The sequence below is a fragment of the Ambystoma mexicanum genome, chromosome 7p, assembly GCF_040938575.1.
Source record: "Ambystoma mexicanum isolate Mex_15411 chromosome 7p, UKY_AmexF1_1, whole genome shotgun sequence".
Lineage (NCBI taxonomy): Eukaryota > Metazoa > Chordata > Amphibia > Caudata > Ambystomatidae > Ambystoma > Ambystoma mexicanum.
This window is the reverse complement of record NC_090939.1, coordinates 219,743,651-219,765,577: the sequence shown is the minus strand read 5'-3', so window position 1 is coordinate 219,765,577 and position 21,927 is coordinate 219,743,651. Positions and strand designations below refer to the sequence as shown.

At 41.3% G+C, this 21,927-nt stretch overlaps 1 protein-coding gene across 4 annotated transcripts in view; it reads right to left on the bottom strand.

Moving 5' to 3' along the window:
* The window catches only part of VPS26C (VPS26 endosomal protein sorting factor C), a 641,087-nt gene that overhangs the window by 189,347 nt on the left and 429,813 nt on the right, over positions 1-21,927 (bottom strand). For all 4 annotated transcript variants that reach the window (XM_069636086.1, XM_069636088.1, XM_069636089.1 and 1 more), the window contains one exon: positions 6,272-6,422. In XM_069636086.1, coding sequence (XP_069492187.1) covers positions 6,272-6,422 — 151 coding nt within the window. The remainder of the gene's footprint in view (positions 1-6,271; positions 6,423-21,927) is intronic.

Genomic DNA, 21,927 nt, shown 5'->3' with positions numbered 1-21,927 from the left:
TTAACTGCAAGGGTCAATTCAAATCCGGTCAGCGCGATGTCATGGCTGACTGCTGTGCCTACTGGTTGATGATGGCGCAGGCCCCAAAATTGGTATCATCATAGTAAAAGGCAATATCTATGGGTTCACATGAGATGCATCATTAAAGAAGAGTGGTTCGATTAAGGCTGCAAGATCTTATCCTCAGGAAGGTCAATGTATTCAGAAATAGTGGAGCATAGCTGCTTACAACTCTGCAAAGCAAAGGGGGAAACTTTGGTGCAGAATGGTATACTATGATGGGCTGTCAACAGAAGGGTGTCAAAGGGATAGGTACTTTGCTGGGCTGATCAACTTGTACCACCCATAGGCATAAAACAAATGACTACAGGGTGCTCACCAGGGGCACCCAGGTATCACTATTTCATAAGGAAGGGTAAGTAGAAACACGAAGTGGCTCACTGTAGACTAACAGAGCAAGTTGTGCCACCATGTCCGATCTGTCAGATAACTGACAATGCCCTGGCCACCAGACAAGCCCCTTCACCCTGTGAGCATTCCATTCCAAAAGGTCCTTGGTGCAAATTGTCAATTAATCGTGTGAGTCCTTATAACAAGCAGCCAACAAATTAACCTTTTGTCATCATGCTCTTCAGTCATTCTTCAATGTGTCTGGAAGTAAAATGTGTTAGTTCAATATAGTATGTCCCCCGTCATCGAGATCCTCAACTATCGTTTTTGGAGACAAGGGGAGTGGGAGACACTACTTTATTAGATTAAATGACGGCCTTCCTTAGATTGAGAGGAATCCATTATTGCACCAATGCACTGTGCCTTTCTTTGACCACAAGTCTGGTCTTTCAATGTCGATGAAATGCATATTTTCCTCAATGGAGGTGCGGTCTCATCCATTCCAATTCTTAAATTCAAATTACAGCTTACTCGATGTTCCCTGTGTACTGACAGTGGAAGCTTTCTGCCTCTATGCTGTGGGTTATATACGTGTCTGCTTACAGTCTGATCAGTACTGCAGAAATATTAATCCATATGTGTATTGAGGCTCCTTTTACTTGTTTCATGTGCCAGTATAGTTTTGTTTGACTATTCGCTAGCAAGGGGCGAGAGGCTACAAACTCAAGATTGCAGCCTTATTGGAATGTCCATCATATCCTCCATTCCTAAAAACTTTGTGACTCACCATCGTGGAGCTGTCCCACCTCTCCGTGGTGGGCTATTTTCTTTTGAGGAATCCACTCCATCTTCCATCTTTTCTGCTCCTCGTTTATTCATGAATAATCCTCTGCAGGATTGAGTTAGCACTCTGATACTGAAGGCTTGGTGATACATCAAAAACTGCGAGTTGTGACTGTTGGTTGTGTGGGAGGAAGTTCATTTTGGACTGTGAGAGATTAGTTTGGGACTTGTGGGAGACAGCAGGATAGACCTCTGAGCGAAATGGGCAAGGACTCTGGCCCCCGCCCCAGTCAACACTCTAATGAAAGCCTGAAACATTCGTTGCTCTGACTTCGACAGGTAAATGTTGCACCAGGCCACTGAGCATAGCACCAGAGCATGTTAGAGTATGGTTTGAGGCATCGGTCCGCAGAATGCTGCTAATCAACATACTAAGTAAGGTGAAATGGGGGAATGTGGTCCTCACGTTTTAAGCTGTCCTTCCATTGAAGTTTAAGTTCCTGCCTCCCAAACGTTTAAGCAGGTTAAAGAAAAGTTAGAGTTTCCACACTGCCCATTTCCTTCATCTGCCAACTCACAGATGCTTGTTTTGTTCCCCGTGGGGTACAATGTTTCTACGATAGAAAGAGAGAGAGACGGATGGAATTGGGAGCTAGAGATATGGGACCGGTCTGCAAATGGCAAGTGGTATGAGTGCAGAGTTGCAGCATTTGCTTTGTAAAGCCTTCTCCTGCCTTCTCCCGACTACCCAACTCCCTTCCAAGATCATCTACCACCTTACACTACACAACCAAACCCCCCCCAAAGAAGGCCACCATAGGGCTAGCTGTTAGCACATCAAAACTACCCGAACCACAACTATGCTCGCCTCTTTAGCCTTGCTGCAATCTCCCACATCAGCTGCTAACCAGACCCAAAGCGCAGTTGTCCATCGGATCTTGTGCTCTTCTGTATGGACAACATGTGCCACAGTTTCTTCTGCCAAACCCATTAGGGGGCAGATTGGGACTCAGGAACCGGGACATCCGACCGGCCACCATCAACACCACAGGTTTTGCATCTGCCTTTCCTACTGTCCCACTAATGAACCTCACCCCCCTTTTCTCTGACAGAGCCAAGCACAGTGATGCTACCAACAGTGGCAGACAGGGCTATACAAGACCACCTACATTACAGATCTTTATACCGCCTCACTGTCATTTGTTTTTGCCTGTTCATTAAGGTGAAGGGTATCTCAAATCCCTGGTATCCCTAGTTGCAGACACCATCTGCTGAGGATCTGTGCCATCTCACAAAGGATTGTGATATCATGAACGTTTTTCAAAACAATTTCTTGTTGCTGTTTTTTCTGCAAAACTTTGCTACTTCATTCATTGTATATTCCAGTTACTGATGGTAAGGAACTGAGTTTAAGCTTCCCTGAAATTAGTAATTTGATTGATTGATGATCGGCAATATCCCAACATATTCATTTGCCATATAACTAATCTCTACTACAGTAGTTTACATCATCTTTGCAATTTCAACTAATCTGTTCCTCAATGAATGGGGCAATCTTTATTATGCGCTTCAAAACAGTTACTCAAGATTTAATCCTCCGATCTCTGCGCCTCCTTGTCTGTTTTATTTTGTCACTCAAGGTTTTTAGTGTGAGTTAATGATGACATTAACCATATGGACGAGGAATTTACTTGTCTGTGTGTATTTTCCTTTTATTTCAGGGGTGACTTCTCTAACAGCTAACAGAGTTGCATGCCTGGTAGCATTGGAGTTTCCCTTATTCTAGTTAGGTGAAAGGGGTGGTTAGTGGAGTTGTATTGTGCTGCATATGTATTCAGAGTACAGAGCCCATCCGGATTTCTGCCACCATTTCTCTGCGCAATTTAGGTGCTTATTTGGGCGTCGTTACACTTCTGTGCCCTTTAGATGATTTGTGAAAAAAAAACAATCCTGTGTTATTAGGAGGACCATGCCTCAAAGCCCCTTTCTACTGTTAATGAGCAGATGCCATGCTGTTCTTCCATCAGTGATTTCAAAGGGGGCTCCTGCTAAGTTCTTGTTAATACCATCAATCTCTTCTTGCAATATATCATGTCTTGGAAGGGGGGTTTAAAGGATTATCTGTGGTTTTAGGAGATGGGTCCTTGTTAATCTTTCCAAGGTACTTGTACTTTCAATTATGTTATTTTCTTTGTTGCGTATATAATTTGAACCTGTACGGAGCACAAACTGCTTTGGATTTTTAACTCTGTTTGATTAGGATGTATTTTCCCATTTCAATACTGCTACAGGGGATCCGTGGGATTCCTCCATGGTTCTCTTTAACACCCATTTCTGGTGTCCATGGTATTGGCAACTGTAATTTGTAGGGGTTGAATTTTTCGATTACAAATCATGAGACCTTAACTCCTTCAGAGTAGATACCGTTTTTACTTTCTCAACTTTAACGTTTTGGGCTTCAATTTTCTACAGGCTGCTTAATGAGTTTCTGAACGATCCCTTGGTTTGCAATGGCTGCACACTCAGTTTGTCTATCCACAAAAATTCATGATAATAGGACAGGCAACACTTAAAGGGTGTCTATTCCAGGAGGCCACAACTCTAAAGTGAAGAGAATGTTATAATTAACCAAAATAATTATAAGCATTCCCAAGTAGGACTTCATCAATGTTGAATTGTCTTGAATCTTGAAGTCCTGTTTTGATGTTCCACAGAGGAAGTCAAACTACAATTTACGTTTGCTGGTTGCAGCTTAAACAAGATAGAAGCTTCATTTAAAATCTTCCCCCTTGCTCTTCGCTGCCAAAACCCCATGGAGGAAAACGGAAGATGGTAAGTAAAGGGACACAAATGGGCTGAGTATCAATGTCATACTGGCATCTGGTTTGTTATATGCTTATCTCGATGCACACTTCAAAATGTAGTAAAAGTGCATAATATTCCAGATCCACCAATCGAGGGCGGACTAAGCACAGCATGTGAATCTAAAACTGATTCACGCTACAAAAAACATGCTCTCTATTAGTGGATTTATTTTGCCTCAGCATGTATACAAAGGCCTGTAGTGTCCTGGATCAAAGTAGACACATGAAGGACTCAGGAAGCACGAAGGACCAGGTGAGAACAAAAAGAAGTGTACTTTATTGTTACTGGTATCAGTATAGAAGGTTAGACAGGAGAGTAAGTAATGTACATCCTTCCAGTGTAGCTCCCATCCTGAATATCCTTCCCTAAAAGCCAGACCTGGAATCTACATACCCCTAGGTTCCACAGTACATTCCACACACTTAACTAATGCATTCAAGATACTACACACCTCCCTACCCTAACATATGCAAATAAAACGTAGCATTCATTCACACTTACACGCACTTCACTCACATCCGTACACGCACTGAGAGGGACTTTGCATCCTAAAATGACAACCCACTGCAACATATACCAGCACACCCGAGACAGCCTACCCACTCTCTCAACCAATAGCAGAAAACGTATTCACCACCTATCTAAGCCTGCCACATTCAGATCCCAGGCCTGCAATGCTCAAGCACAAACCTGCTCTATATGGAGCAAATCAATCTATGCTCATAACCATCTGCATATACTTATTCTCCTTTTATCTGTGTCTTCAACCCCCAGATCTCGAGCCTTCCACGCTCAAGCATAAACCTGCAAGTCGGGGTCTGCAAACCCTGACCTCTGGTCTGCTGCACAAACATAACCTTACTGAACATCTAAAGAACCCGTCACACGCCCAGCCATGACAGCATGTATGAAACCACTGATGAACATGCAACAAAGATATACCAACTAACTTGCATACACAGTTTTAAAGCTTGCACCACAAAGAGAGATCTCCCTGAACAGATAAAAGAAATGAAACGGATAGAAAAAGCAACTCATAAGACAGAGGTCACATGAAACAGACGTAGCTGCGGAGAAGCAGCACATTGTATAACAGACAAACAATGGACGATTAAAAAAACTCACAAGTTTGCATCTAAGTTGGAAAAAAACTTAACTTGTGATGCACAACACCCACTCTACACTTCTAGGTGCACCTTCCATTGTGCTTAATTTTAGTGCTAAATACTTCAAAAAAATCTTTTTACTAGCGCATACACCACATCAATAAGCTTCTACACTTTGTGCTAAAAAACGAAAAACACTAACACAGGTCCTATACCTTTAGTGCTAGAAAGCTACAATACCCACAAAGCTTCTACACCTTTTGTGCTAGACAATTTCAATACTCACTCCTACATGCACCAATATCATATACCCTCTGTGTTTAAATGCTAGATGGCATCCACCCATGCCTCGCCTCATTCTGCGCACAAGTCGAAACAATTGAATTACTCTTCATGGCATACAACCTTGCTCATGACTAACACAATCGCCATCTATAAAGGTAACAATCTGAAGACATTAAGTCCAAACCATTTCGCTCATCTTGAACACCTACTCATTTATCTTAAGAACTTTAACACTTTCAGTGCTACACTGTTCAACTCCATTAACCCTAATCAGCAATAACTTGACTGCTACCGAGTGGTGGCAATCACTTACTCATGTTAACACTTACACATCCTATATTTCAACTCACCCAGGGTGACTGGTTCATCAACCAACCAATGCACACATACAACATATTTCACTCCAATGCAAAACATTTAACTCGAGCATTGGAAATATTTGCACATGGTGAACATTTTCTTAACGTTCCTGCACTTCCCAAAGGTACTGGTGATCATGCACTACCTTTAGTACTTGCGTATTACCCGAAAGCAGTGGTGATCAGGCACTACTTTCAAGCAATGCGATGTTAATGTTGAATCTCTACAAACATTCCAGCATCTCCTTTCCTAAATGTTGAAGGAATGGACACAATGTGTGCTATCAGCAACACTTGAGTGTATGTTCACAAAAGTCTTTGGCAAATGGGGCATGCAAGGCCCGGAGCAGGTGAAAAGTTAAAGTAATTGATCCAATTTCCCTATCTTGCTATAAAATCAGTTTTCAACAATCACCAGCTTACACTGGTATAACTTTACTTTACATTAGGGCTGAACTTGTAATTGAACATGTAAGAACTTACCGCAAGTCTCCACCCGCACTAACTGCAGTTCAATGCTTTTGATGGCAACTTCTGAACTTTCAACAACAAGCTCCCCGGTCAGCGGCTGCATGATAATGCAGTTGGTAGAGTTCAAATGGCCCCGAATGAGGAACCTGGGGAGCGAGGCTCTCTGAGGAAAGAGGGGATAATGATCAAGCAGGCAATGCAAACAAAGCTCTGAAGTACACGTTGTTTGCACATGCAATACAAACTGTTTACAAATACAAGTGCATCACACATGGTACCTTTTACTAACATGGGCCCTTAACTGGTGATTGCTATTGTAATTTAACATTTGATACAAGCTTTATTATAGCTATAGTAGTGCATTTAAATATTCTCAGTGCAGTTTTTTGGTGCCGTTGTCAGGAAGAACAATAATATGCATGCACCAAGCGAAGCACCTTGAAGCACTGCTTTGCCGCTGCGGACTGGTCTACTGGATTGGACTCCCTCTTTGAACTGCTTCCTGACTTGGCGGTATGCTACTGCCAAACTACTTTACAACATAACAGAAGTATTATATTTCCCTTTACATCTTGTAGAACAGCTTTAAATACTCATACTCTGTTCTACTTTACTTTTTAGCTGCTCTGAACGAGCAAATTGTGAAGCCACGCCCCCTCTAAACAGGAAGCTATAACTGTCGAGGGGCACGCACACCATCGCCCGTGCAACAAGCAGAGCTCTGCCATTAAGCCACGGTCGTCGGGCGGCGGTGCTTCCGGGTGCCTCTGCACAACAAATTCCTGTGCTTTCTTCCATCTGTACATCACTCAAATCATCTGGCCATATTTCTTCTTCGTTTTCTTATGAATGGGAAGAAAGCTTTATACACTAAAACCTGATATGCCTTCTTGTATTCCATTTTCTGAAATCACTAAAATGCCAAAGCCCTGTGTTAATCTTATTCGAAGTGTGCTGGGAAATAACCTCCCTGCTGAATCGTCACCGGCAGCTAATCAAGTCATTTCGGTCAACTCTTTGAGGAGTGGTAAGCGAAAGACTATGTTTTCTGAAAAGAAACTGACTAGCATCGGAAAAAACTCCAGCTGCAATGACGTTGAACACAACATTGAAACAACTGCATTTAACCTTTGCCGCCTCCAATTCTCAAGTATCAGATGTTCTTGCAGGAAATAACTCAATTATTTCAGCAGGCTTCATCTGTACACCAAGCGAATCTGCTGCCTTGAAAGAACCTGTTAAAGACTCAATTGAATTGCAGGCTGAGCCTATAAGCAGCGCACAGACATCAATCAACTAGCGCGTTAGAGAGCGAAACTGACGCTAATCAAATCGCTCCAACAGCGTCAATATTGTTGGATTGTTGGATAGAGACGATCATATCTCTTTGAATTCTGTTTACCCTTTGTCGCCCATATCTTTTGGAATAGATGTCTCTTACCAGCATAGAACTATTAAAAATGAGCAAAATCTTTTGATTGTATCCGAGCATAATAATTTGTATGATTTATCACAATCGGACATTTTCTCCTTTAATAATTTATCAAAACCTGACTCTGCTCCCATGTCTTTTTATGAAGCACCAACAGAGAGACGGCCGGAAAAATATAAACCTTACGTGCCTTTCCCTCTTCTAATCCCTTGCTCATTAATCGAAATCACTTTCAATGCCATGAACATGACCATCTTGTCCTTGGCTAAGCTTTATGAAACACGGAGTACTAAGATAGATGCTCAAACGTTACAAATTAATAAAGGTTCTTGCGTGGCAAGCAAAACGTGTGTTTAGACCCTAACCAGCTTAGAAATTACTGTCGGAGTCGAATGCAATTAATATCTTGCAAAATAATGATAGTCTGCTGATTAAAAATAACAAACCAAATGGCTCGAATGAAATGAGTTTACTTAATCACAATATATCTTTTTGTGAGCAATGTCCGGTTCCTTTAATGGAAAAAATGATTGGCCCTTCTGAAAAAGAAACTACACATCAGCCCAGTGCAGATGCTATAGAAAAAGTCAATACTGATGCTGTAAGCAGAAATTTAAGCTCTAACCTTACAAAAACTAAACCGACTTATACAATGTTTACACCTACTAATCAAATAAATGATAAGAGTTGTAAAAAAACGACCTGTAATATAGAAAAGCAAGCAAAACAGATGAAAAAAAACAAAAGTTATAAATCGTTACAGAAAATGATTACGAATCCGAAAAAAACACAAACAGGCATCTGATACAATTATAAAAAAATATTTGAATATAACTCAAACTAAAGAAATAATGAGAGAAATAAGGAAATCACCTGTGCAAGATTATGGCCCTTTAGATAACTTAATACCTGCTGCAGCCGATAAAGAGCTCTATGAGCCTACAATACCTTTAGACGCAGGTGTGCAAACCAATATCACAAAATGCAGCAACTATGCGTGCTGAGATACGTAAAGAAGTTGACAAATACATGGTGACTCAAAGAAAACCAGTGCCTGTAATATTGCAAGAAGCCACCTCAAACAAATTACTTAATCCCATTGTTTCATGTATTAAACCTGCTACTATAGAGTCTTCCGGAAATTCCTTGAATGTTTGTCAGAAAGTATGCTCTTCTTTATCCTCAAATAGCATTGCTTCTAAAAATCTAAATGGTGTGAATTGTATAGCCGATTGCTCTCAAGAAACTAATCGCACTAATTTACCAATCAGGCTGTTGAAAATGATATGTCTCAAATCCCTAAACATCAAAATTTAGTGATCAATTCAGTAGGTCACACTGAGGCGTGTGTCTCTAACCCTAACACACACTCTGGTATAGAGAAATACTACAATGCCTCCTCCTCAGTTGGATTTAATGCAGCTGAAACACGTGATTCACCTGGACCCAATTTACCCAGTCATAACCACTTAAAAAACTAATTTAGAACAGTCTTATAGCTTAATTATAAGATGCCGACCGACACTATTTCCCAGCTATGATCTTAATAGAGCCAGCATATTAGCTATTTTTGCTGAGATTCCGAGTTTAGAGGATTTATGTTCTCTAGATATAAACCGAATTGACTTCCTCAGCCATGATAAACTATCAGAATCGAAACTATGGATCTCATCAAGACTAGTCTTGAATACTATATTGCTGGCAAAAGCAGAATTTTATCAGATGGGATTTGAGATTATATATGATGTGCCAGCTGTAGCGAGAGTGCCCACAACATCTTTCAAAGCAGTGAGATCATATCCTGACCGAACTTCAGATATGTCCAAGACTACAACTTTTTGTCAATCTGATTTATTAAGGCATAATTGAGCTGCTAACAAAGAGCAAGTGCCTTGTTGCTGTTGCTCGAATAGAGCCTAACTAAATGTAAATATAATCAAAAAGTGAGTGAGTTTAGCAAGCTGGAATACCAGAGGATATACTCGTCTATTAAATAACTTGCATACATTTGACTTGGTTCTATTGCAAGAGACATGGCTTTCAGACACACCTACTTGGGATAACCATTACATACTTCTCCACGCAGCTATTCGACCGACCAAGGGCAGACCGATGTCTGGCCTGACGATAGCAGCAAAAATTAACTCGGGACTTGTGATTGAGCCCTGGTGTGCCCCAAATGCATTCATGGAAATGGTTAAAGTTCAAAATCAAAATGTTATAATCGCACTTATACATTTATATTGGAACCCTAAGGGCATAACAATGATCAGTTCTTTATGGATTTAAATAAGTTATTTGAACTTCTCAACACTGCACCTAAAATCTCTCAAATCATTCTAGTGGGTGATTTGAATTTACATTGTTGGAAGCCATCTTAAAGGTACTCTAAAAATCAACAATAGCAAAACAAGATTTTGCTGGTCAGAGAATTCCCTACGTAGTCTCAATGATTTTCTTCTCTCGATCAATGAGAACCGATTCAGACAGCTATTTCAACAAGGGCTACAATTTAAGGAATTATTACAACTATATAAGACCAATAATACCGTAAAAAAAAGAATATTCAATAATATTCTTATTGTCAACCCCTTGGTGAAGAAGCAAAAGTCTTGGTTCCGACGAGAGAAAAGAAGGACCATGTGTCTTCCTCTAGAACAAAGATTTGCTATTCTGAGGTTGATCAAGACAAGATACTGAAACTGGATGCGGGCTCATAGTGCCATCATTTATCAGAAAGGTGGCGAAGCCATGCTGCAGGCTATGGCTAACTAAAATACCACTCAAATCTGGACCTTACTAAACCAAATGACATCACAATCTCAACTGGCAACCCAAATAAACGGGGTCTCTGAAAATCGGTGGATGACCTATTTCTCAGATTTATATACCCTTACGATAAACAAATTCAGCAAATCTGCTAACTTTATTGACAGCCCTTTTCATCTGGTTTTTGACAAAGACGCTATAGTCCAACTTATCAAAAAGATAAGCAGATCAAGGACCCGGGGCTCTCGAATCTGATGCTAAAAGAACACCCGGAATTGTGGGCTGAAATTCTATTGAATTTGTTTACTCATGTAAATCTGTTAAACAGTACTCCAGACTCCTGGGCACATTCAATAACTGTGCCAATATTTAAGAAGGGCGATCAGAAAATTCCATCTAATTATAGACTGATCGCCCTTCTTGATGTGCCCGGGAAGATCTATGCCTGCTTGGTTCTTCGTGCCCTAAATGCTTGGACATTAGAGTCTTATCATTGTGACCCCCATGAAAATGGGGTTGTTGCTGGATTGGGTACTGCTATTAACATCATGAATGCTTTGAAGTCATACTGTAGCTCCATTTAGCAACCACTCTTTACGTCGACTTTCGAACGGCGTTCGATCCTATTGACAGAAACCTGCTCTTTCAAAAGTTGGAAAATAGACATTGTCCTCCGTCTCTCTTGACTCATTTATATTTTACATACGAACACTAGCATGCAAGTATGTTTAACATTAGAAGGTCTGTTATCAGCTTCTTTCCCAACTTTTACGGGACTTGAGCAGGGATGCATTTTTGCATCTATTTTATTCAATTTTTGTATACTTGATTTTAAAGATATTTTCAACCACCATTCAGTCAGATGCTCCATAACTAGGTCCACATCCAGTTCTGTGGATACTATACGCGGATGACCTCATGCTTTTGGCAAAAACTCAAAGTGGTCTACAAACATCACTAAATGCACTAAGTCGGTATGCGCGAGAAAACCAATTGGTAATCAATCAGGAGAAGACACAAGCAATGCGATGCGGAAAAAACGAAATCTTGTAATACAAAAACCTTCACATGGACTCAACAAGATATTGTTTTGACAGAAGTTGGTCAATATAAATATTTAGCAATTAATATAAACAATTTAAGTAACGATAGACGGTACTTTGACAATATTAACTCAAAACGTATGCCACTCTCCACGCAAGCTCGTATAATATTGTACAAATATGGCAAATTCTCATGTGGCTCAGCTCTAACTTTTTATAGACAAAAAGCCGTAACTGTACTAATATACGGTGTAGAGAGCAAATATCCACAAAATCAGTCTTTTTGGGATAAAAAGGAAGGAAAATTTTGGAGAAGGGCATTCAACTAGCCAAATTGTGCACCAATATCCCTAATTAGGTTCGAATTAGGACTCCCTTCCTTATATGTGATTACTATGTGGAAGCTATGAAGCCTATTGAGAACATGTGTGATGAATGAATATAGGAAAAATGTATTTTATAAATTAGCAAGTTATCGTCTGATGGAGAAATGGAGAAATCATTTATAATGCCCTATCAGAGTATCATATTTCTATAGAACTCTTAATTCAGAATCCAGATTGTACACAAACAAAACTGTACCAAATGGATTGGATAAACACCTTGCACAAATGTGGACAATATCGGACTTTAGTAGCACTTGGTTTGCACAAAAACAATTGTATGATACAGAACCTTATATGCTAACATTTTCGTCTGCTAGATCTAGGAACTTATATCTTAGATTCAGATTCAATTTAGTCCACTTGAAAGACATTATGGCATGTAGAAGCATAATAACTGAAGAAGATAACTTTTGCCGCTTTTGCAAGGATAAAAACCAAAAAGAAACCTTAGAACACTTAATTGCTGAATGTGTGAAATTAAAGGATAAACGTTGCTCGCATTTTAAACGACATTTTATTGGTTTCGAGATACTGCATACAGAAGTATTATGGACTCAAATTTTTAGTACTAAGCTGACATCTGTGAGAATAGCTACCGTTCAATTTCTTGAATTTCTAGATTTAGAGAATTCATATGAACAATAATGAAAGATGAACAAAGCTTAAGAATCTTCTTTTAATAATATTAATTGTACATTTTAGAATATTTGTGAATGTAATGAGTCTTGTCTTTTAATAATTTAATGAATTTAGTTTGCTAATTGTTTAATAATCTGCTTATGTGAATATTATGAAATAGTTTTTACATTTTTTGTGACATTGAAAGGTAGTTTATACAGCCGATACAATAAAAAATAATGGAAACATAATGCTTGGATAGAACCTATACAGGAGTGAGGTGCACACAATTCAGAAGAAACTTTAAAAAAGGGTAAATGCCCATGTATAGGTTTTCTTTCTGTATTGAGTGATGTTTACTTGCTAGTCATGTCCTCCATAGTAATTTTCTTCAGTGAAATAATTTGAATATGCTCAATCTTCTTACGTGTAATATTCTTAGGTTCAAAAACACTTGCTCAGTGTTTCCCGATCAGTCTTCAGAAGCGTATTTATGGCTGTGCATATTTATAATCAATGCAGTGTATACGCCAGGCACCATTATGCTAGTATGATTCTCAGTGGTTATGCAATGCATCTATTGGCTCTATGTTCACTGTTGAGGGTATCTTACGTAAGCTTGACTTCCTACTAAATTTGTATACATGGTCCTGAGAACTCCCACCTGAAACACGTTGATGCTTCCGATTAGAAAAAAGGAGAGGCATCGCCTAATGCAGGCAGCTCTTTAATAATGCAGCTCTTGGCTGAACAGGCTACCTGAGGAGGTCAGCCTATCTGAGGCTAGTCGTGGGAAGCTCTGACAGGGTCAAGGCTTGGGAGATCTTTTTGGAGACTGCCAAGGTTCGGCCCTGGTTAGCCCTGGCCCATTCAAAGTCCTGGCCCCGTTTATGCTACTAGAGCAGCAGCGGCTGTGCGTGAACATAGATACTGAACTCAGACCCTGCAGGGAATCACACTGACTAGAAAGGTGCAACCAGCCAACATGCCAATGATTAATTAATGGGATCACTACCATTGTTAATGAGTAGGAAGACGCAATTGGCCACCAGGATGTGAGCACTTAATATTACACTAAAGTCTTTCACAGCTTCATCTGTAGCCTTGCTGTAATCTGCTAGTGTAATTTAGGAAAACCTGCAATTCAAACATACTTCACCATTTGCATGCTTGGGAGGCAACAGGCATGTTGGAATTTCCACAGCAATTTGTGACACATTCTGAAGCTAGGCTACTTAAAAGGAAACTAAACAGCAGGTGTTTGAAGTGCAGGAGAAAATGCAGTTGTTGCACAGCTACAGTTCCCACTTGGATGCATCTCCACTGACTCTTTGAAAAGGATCCAGACCAGTGTGGGAGAAAGTGTAGATGTTGCACAGCTATCCTCCGCAAGAACGCATCTAACAGTTACACAAAGAACAACCCACTCTTTGCAAAGGATCCAGTCCGTGTGGAAGTGCAGTTGTTGCAGTGGTGTCCTGGGCCATCGCCGTGCCTCTTCAAGATTAGCGGCTTGACGGTAAGTATTTTACACTTTGACTGGGTAACACTATGTTCGACACTAAAACTTGCTGTTACAATCTGAGAAGTGGTCTGGTCGATTCAAACAAACCTGTGAAATCTGTCACATCTCCTACCCCAATTCAGTCAATCAAAATAAAACAGCCAAGGGTAATAGTTCCACAACTAGCAACACTGACCGCCCTTTCGGCTACTAATGAAGTGAGTAAAATAACTAAATTATTTTCCAACCGTGAAAACCGATTCATCTGTGACTAACCAGAATAGTTAGGCGATGCAGCTCCACCTACACAACCAATCTATTAATATGCTGGTCGATCGCACCTGCACTGAAGAGGTAATGGTTCCCCAGATCAATCAAAACTCTTTTCTTGAACTATGGAGCAGCTTGGAGACTGAAGCATGCTCGCACAATGCAACTTCTCTCTCTGAAACACCGGAACCCATCTGCAACTTGGAACCAACTTTCTTACCTACTGAAAGGAGCCATAGCGATGCCTATAAAGAGGTAGGGGGCAACTATTGTTCTTCGCCTGCCAGCCCGAACTGCTAGGTCACATCCCTTTTGCACGAGACCACAAGGAGTAGCTTGGGTCTGGAGGGTTGCCCAGAGCAATGCCAGAGGTCAAGATTTATTCTAAACCTTCCAGCCATCAACTCTGTTGTTTTGCTATTGTCACCCCGAGTGGGAAGGGTATGCCCAGACGTGGGTCCCTTGCCTGCTGGGCCTAGAGACCCAAGCTACTCCTCACTGATGAAGCCCAACAAGGCTGAAACATGTCTGGGGATGCTTGTGGTCTCGTGCAAAAGGGTTGTGACCTAGCAGTTCGGGTTGGACTATCCCTTTGGGGGTGTGACCAAGCCCGATTTGCATATGGTTTTTCCAATTTTGTAATGGCTTGGCAGGCGAAGAACGATGGTCTGGGGGGTTGCCCAGAGCAATGCCAGAGGTCAAGATTTATTCTAAACCTTCCAGCCATCAACTCTTTTGTTTAGCCCATGAAAGGACCCAAATTACAACCTAACGGGACCTAAATCAATTTTATTAGAGAACAATATCCAAGTGGCATTGAAATTGTCTCCTTCCATTCCTCCATAGGATAACGATGAGGTTCAATGACTCCAAAATGCGACAACCCTCTGTTTATTTAATTCAATAGTAAGAGGAAAAAAAGCCACACAAAAATAAAGTGAAGCAGCCAACCATCTCGCAAAAACCTAGTCGCAGCAACTCGAGGAAATTCCTCAGAGGTTAAAATATTGACTCAAACAAAGTTATGGCTTTATCAGGTGACGATATTCCAGATTCTACATCTACCGAAAAAAATCCAAAACAAAAAGTGTAAGAAAACAAACTCTAAAAAGGAGTCTACTGCAGGGCCCTCTAAGTTTCCCAATGTGGAGGGTGATCTTGTTACATCCAATATGAATCCATCAATCCTCCCATATTTGAAAACGTTGCCCTCTGCTGAATTACAAAAGCAAGTGTGCATCAGGAATTACGATTAACGATATACAATTAGAGGATGAGTTGCGAGATGGCTTGTACGCCAATCAACTACGAATCAATGGCAATTTATCTACTCAGAGGTGAATAACCAATCCAATCAAAGGTCAAGTTGGCTGCAGAATTAAGTACTGCTCTTGAGCGACCTTCAGAAAGACTGCTCCTGGGAACAAGTGGTACCGTCAATACCAGATTGAACCAGCTTTTAATAAGGTTTGTTAAAAATTGACATGGTTGGTTTACCGACCTTTAAACCGCGCTGATTCTATTTAGTAGATTAGTTTCCTAGTGATTATGTTTGTGGAGGTATTTAAAGAGCTTGTATAAACAGGTGTCTAGTTTATTGAGACAGCATAAACTGAACTGTTTTTATGTTACTTACACAGCCATATACATCATATCTTGCGAGATTCGTGTTAGTAAGTGATAAGTACAAACTTCTGTTTCAACATGATGTTTTTGACTCCTGTTCATGGCAATATAGCGAAAAGAGCAATTGTTACAGATTAAGGCCTAGATGGGAACACAGGGAGTAAGTATCTTTCCAGCTCTCAGTCTCATGCTGAAGTCCAGAGAAGCTGCCAGTCCCAGAACCTCCAGCTAAACACATTCCAAAGTCTTACAAACATTATTGTAAACAGAGCAGGTTATAGAATAACCTGGTCGCCAGAGTTAGGAACGCCAGGCTACAGCTAATCCAATTGTACATTACACAAAGGGCATATCTCACACCTGAAGCTATAGCAAAATTTAAAGGAGCCAAGGGTCGTGTGTGTGCCAAATGTAATGAAGAAAATGCAGGATTGATTCATTTGTTTTGGGGTTGTCGAGTGATACAGGCCTTTTGGGGGGAGGGTGACGAGTAAAGTAGCTCGAGGGGATATTACTTTGGATATCCAATCCCCGGATGCCTGCATGTTGGGCCCGTTTAAGAGAAACGCGAAACAGAAACACTGGCAAAGATGAAAGACCTTATTTACATACTAGCTAAACTCAGCATAGTAATGCGATGGAAAGCTACCACAGAGCCAAGCATTGAAAGATGGTGGGAAGATCTGCGGAAGCGGTCAATGGCGGAAACAGGGATGCGGTGCGGGGGGGGGGACAGCAGGAACTTGGAACGGACATTTTCCAATGAATTGCATTGACTGTGACATTGTTTGATCAACAAGAGACTGATGGTGCTACCCAAGGGACACAAGAAGAAATTGGGGACAGTGTGGTAGAATGAATAAAAGTTAGAACAATGAACAGACAATGGGACGGGGAGGGGTTGGGTAGTTTAAGGGGAACAATTTGAAACAAGTATGAAGCACATGATTATGTAATTATTGTTGGTTATGGTTTGTTGTGGTTGTGAAAATGAATAAAACATTTAAAAAAAGAAATAAGAAAAAAAATACCTAGTCACCATACAGTGCCAACGTTTTCCAAGCAGTTATTCTGTGAAACAAAATTAATGCCATTTCGTGTCTTATGACCGCCGGTGACACTCTTCTTGGCATTTTATTTTTCAACAATACATTTTATTAAGCATTTCAACAAAGGCATACATGTACACTGACATCAACATGGCATTTAGTTAAGCAATTAGTTATTAACCTGGGTCCTCAAACCGTGTCACAGTCCACTACAGGATAGACGACATTAGGGGGTGAGGGGGATTGCTCCATTTCGCCGTGTCTCTGTATATTGTTTTTGGTTACTTCTACATCTCAGTTCCTCTATCTGTGTTATAGTACGGATCGCTTTGCAGCCTGCGTGTTAGCGGGGTCTTCTGGTGAGAGCTGGGTAGCTTTCTGAGTAGTCCATAAGTGGTGCCCACGTGTCTTCTTGGTATTGTTAAGACCAGTCACCAGAATAGGCCTTCTAATATTGTCCAATTTTGCCATGGGAATGATAGCTGCGCTTCCGCCCCATATGTCAGTATAGGGACCATTTCATCCTGTAAAAATCTAAGACTGGTTGAATCGTGAACTTACCATATTTCTTATCGAATGCCATGGCCTGTTGTGCTGCAAGGGTTTTTACCCGTGACCTCAGTTCTAACTGTCTGGGCTGGTCTTCCATACTTGGACTTCTAGAGATTCCCAGATAGACAGTCTCATTAACTACTGGGAGCTCAACCTGGTTCAGAGTCCATCTGAACAAGTTCTTTTGCCTTCCCTTCATTTGTTTGAACATCATAATATTGGACTTTCCCTCATTGAATTGTAACCCATTTTGGAGGATATATTCATGAAGACTGGCCAGTCTTCTCTGTAATCCGATTGGTTTCAGATCAATCAGCACCAGATCGTCGGCATAGAGCATCCATGCCAAGGGGACTCTATTGACTCAAAGGGGTCCGGGTGGGTGGGGGGGCACTAACGCTGTTCAAGAATTCGTGTAAATCGGAGAGGAAAAGACCGAACAGCGTTGGGGCTAGAGCCTCGTTTTAATACTTCAGTGATGGAATTTCTCTTGATAGCATGCCCTCAGTATTAGCTGGACTTTGGTGGTCATATAAAGTGCTTTTATTGCTCGAAGTAAATGAGAAGGGCAAATTCCAGTTTGCCATTTTCTCCCCTGAGATGTTCTCTTTTAGCGTTGTCAAATGCCTTTTTGAGGTGAATAAATGCCAAGTATATTTTAGTTTCGTTTTTGATTGACATTAGTTTCAAGAGATTGATCAGGAATAAGTTGCAGTCTGTTCCAATATCCTTGGTAAAGGCAGAATGTTGCTGATCTTGCCTTTTTGCCTCCATTATCCATGCCTGAAGATGTTTCAATATCATGGCTGCAAAGTGCTTGCCTAGAACGTCTAGCAAGGCAATTGGCCGATAATTGTTTGGGTCTGATCAGTTTCCTTTCTTATAAATTGTGACTACTATGGGTTTTTTTTTTTATTTTTTTTTTTTATGGGTCTGGTATCTCTCTCTTCCTCAAGGCATCCTCAAACAGTCTAGGAATGAACAGTATCCACGCTGCAGGATCAGCTTTTTAGAGATCTATAGGACACGCTGTCTGGGCCAGGGGGGTCGCTCTATTTGCTTTTTTATTAGGGCTTCCAAGTCCATCTCATCAAAAAGGTATGATCCAGTTTCGTCCTGGTTCTGGCATTAGATCTTGTTTTGATGTTTCACTGGATACACATTCTGGTAAAAGAGTACCCAGTTCTCTTCCATCACTGCATTTGTCAATATTGCATCCTGAGCTGTTGAGGTCTTATTTATTAGTTGCCATATGCCTCTGATTTTTCTTGATGCCATTGATCTAAGCATTGACTCTGCATCAGTCTGATTTAATTGTGCTCAGTACACAATTTGCCGATTTTTACACTTTTGCTTTCTTTTCCTTAAGGCTTCTGTTTTCCACTCTGGGGTATACATCTCGAGTTTTTCAGAGATCAGATCTTAATAGCGATTTCTTTTCAGGAAAGAGCCTCATCCTCTATATGCTTGTGTATTATTCTGCTTTTCCCAGATGTATTGGACGAAACCTTGAGGGGGAGATAGTTTACTCCATCCTACTGCTCATTCTGCATAACGTACCTAAGCGGAAGTTTGTTAGTACCATTCAAAGGACTGTAGATTCGATTTCTTCGTTCAGATATTGCTATGCCCTTATGAGGAGAACTTTTTTATTATTTGTGCCAGTTTTATGTCCATTGTCAGTTTCAAAAGCGAATGATCGCTTTTTGTTGTTTTGATTACTTTTAAGTATTTTGCATGGTTTCTGGTGTCCTGGCAAACAAAGAAGAATTCTAAAGTCTTTGACTTTGTTCCATTTGACCAGGTGGGTCTTACTCGAGAGTCCCCAGTTGTTTGTCCATTCAGCATATGGAGATTCCCAAGTTCCATGGCCATTGACCAAGCTGCTGCTCTTGACTTGAACGTGCTATCAAAATATACTGGGTCGTTTTCATAGAAATGTTTTTTAGTTCTCATGTACCTCTACACTCCTTTTTACAACTTCAAAGATCTATCCTGATGGGAAGGAAAATTGGCCTTGATGACATTGAATATATTATCAATAAAACCAAAAACGAAAAGGCAGGGTGGGATGGTCAACTGTGTCAAACGCAGCTGACAGATCTAATAGGACAACCGCGTCGACACCACCATGATCCACCAGGCGAGCCAGGCCATCCATCACTGCGTGAAGGACAGATTCAGTTCCCCTACCAGGCCGAAAACCCAATTGAAAAGGATCAAAATAAGAAGAGGATTCGAGAAACGTAGAAAGCAGAGTAGAGACCAGGGCTTCCAGCAATTTCCTGAGAAAGGGCAGTAATGATATGGGGCGATAATTGGCCAGTACCTCTGGGTCAAGCAAAGGTTTTTTCAATAACGGGTTCACAAGTGCATGTTTAAGTGTGTGGGGAATCACTCCATCCGTGAAAGAGGCCTTTACTGCAGCAGTAATATGGGAGATGATGGCCTTCGAATTTTCCTTCAACAGAGCCAGGAGAATGGCATCAGTCGGGGAGGCAGATTCTAGACGTTGAGCAGCTGCCAAGATGTCAGGTTCTGCAAAAATAGGGAAGAAAGATCAAGACCCCAGAACCAAAGAGGGCTCAGTAGAAGCATAGGCAGCCGATGAAGGTGTCGCTCCATTATTAATATTAGCGCCGGATGGAAGAGATCTTAGATAAACAGAAGGCAGAGAGAGAATCGCAGAGAGCTTGAGAAGGGGTAGATGTACAGATGAGGGCAGCACCTAGTTAAAATAAATTAATGATGGCTGAAATATGAGCTGTGGACAGCATGTGCTTGCAGTGCCTGTGTCTTCTAATGTCACAGATCTCTCATTGACAGGCTTGCACGTGGGAATCCGATAGATCCCTTTTGCCGTCGTCATCACTGAAGACACTGATGCTGCCATCACTGGAAGCACCTTCAACGTCCATGGCGGCTTTGGCCTGCATGGCGTGGCGTGGTGGGCCCAGCGCTTGATTTGCAGACCTTTAAGTTTTGGGTTTAAAGAGCTTGCAGGCTTTGCAGTGGCCCTCGTTGTGGTCCCTTGGAAGACAAATAGCACACCGAGTGCGAGTCCTTCCAGGGAAATATTTTATTGCATGTAGGGCAAAATTGAAAAGGTGTATTTTCCATTTTGAATTGGAAAGGCAGCTTGGTGAGTAAAGTGGGAAGAAGGGGAAATATGCATTCTCGTATTTCAACTAAGATATGAACCACCCCCCACTCTCCCTACTGTGAGGGCCGAGGCCCGGGGCGGCCTTCCGAGGCCGTGTGGAAGTTCGTCGAGGCAAGTTCTGCAGCCGACGAAGGAAGTCCTCGAAACCGTTGCTGAAGTTGTTGTAAGGAACGGCTAAGACCGGACAGAAAGAGTAACTAGCTCTAATCTTTTGTTATAATAAATGGCGTTAGCCAGAAAGGAACTCTGCTTTCAGAGTCCAACAATGATGACGGAAAAAAAACAATCTCATGGACCTCGACGCGCTAAAGACCATGGGTACAGTGGACGTCACACTAGGGATAGTATTTACTGGCATGACCTGTCGATGTCCCTTTTCGAGTTTCAAAAACAACAACTGTAATACTCTGCAGCTTCCACTAGATGTCGGCCTATGCACAGCATGTGATCTAAGCAGATTCCCCAAGCCACAGAAATACATATTTATATATTGCATACATTACTCACCCTAATCGTATTTCTGATGCTTGAATCTGCTTAGATCACATGTAGGCCGACATCTAGCGTTAGTACGGAGTATTACAAGATTTGTTTTCGAAACTCGCAAAGGGACGTTGACTGGGCGTGTTAGTAATACTATCCCTAGTGTGACCCCTTCTGTACCCTTGGTCCTTCACGCATCCAGGTCGCTCATATTGTTTTGTTTCTGGCATGAGGTTGCATGAAGTGTGGCGAGAGTACAGAGATAAGAAAGCAGAAAAGTAGAGCTAAAACATCTATGCACTTTTGACAACAGGAGGGGAGGAAGCGTGGGCGCATGTGAATCTAAGCAGATACAAGCATCAGAAATACTATTATGGTGAGTAATGTATGCATTCTGAGGCTTGTGCATATGCATAGATTAGCGAGCAGTACCTGGAGAAGGAGGTGGGTTGTAAGAAGGTACCATGGCAAATAGAGATTTTAGCAGTGCTTGTCGCACCAGTGAGTCTTTCGAGTGTGTGTCAATGCATGTATGGAGCTCCATGTACCTGCTTTGCAAATTGTGTCAAAGGGAACATTTGCAATACATGCTAGAGTAGCTCTTGTACCTGTTAGAGCGAGCTCTTGGTGTAAAGGGTAGTTTTCTTTGATAGTGAGTAGCAAAGCTATATGCACTCAACTATCCATTTGGAGATAGCGTTCTTTGAAATGTGATCTCCTTCCCTACCAGGTGCTATGGAAACAAAGAGCAGGTCTGTTTTCCTTAGAGGTTT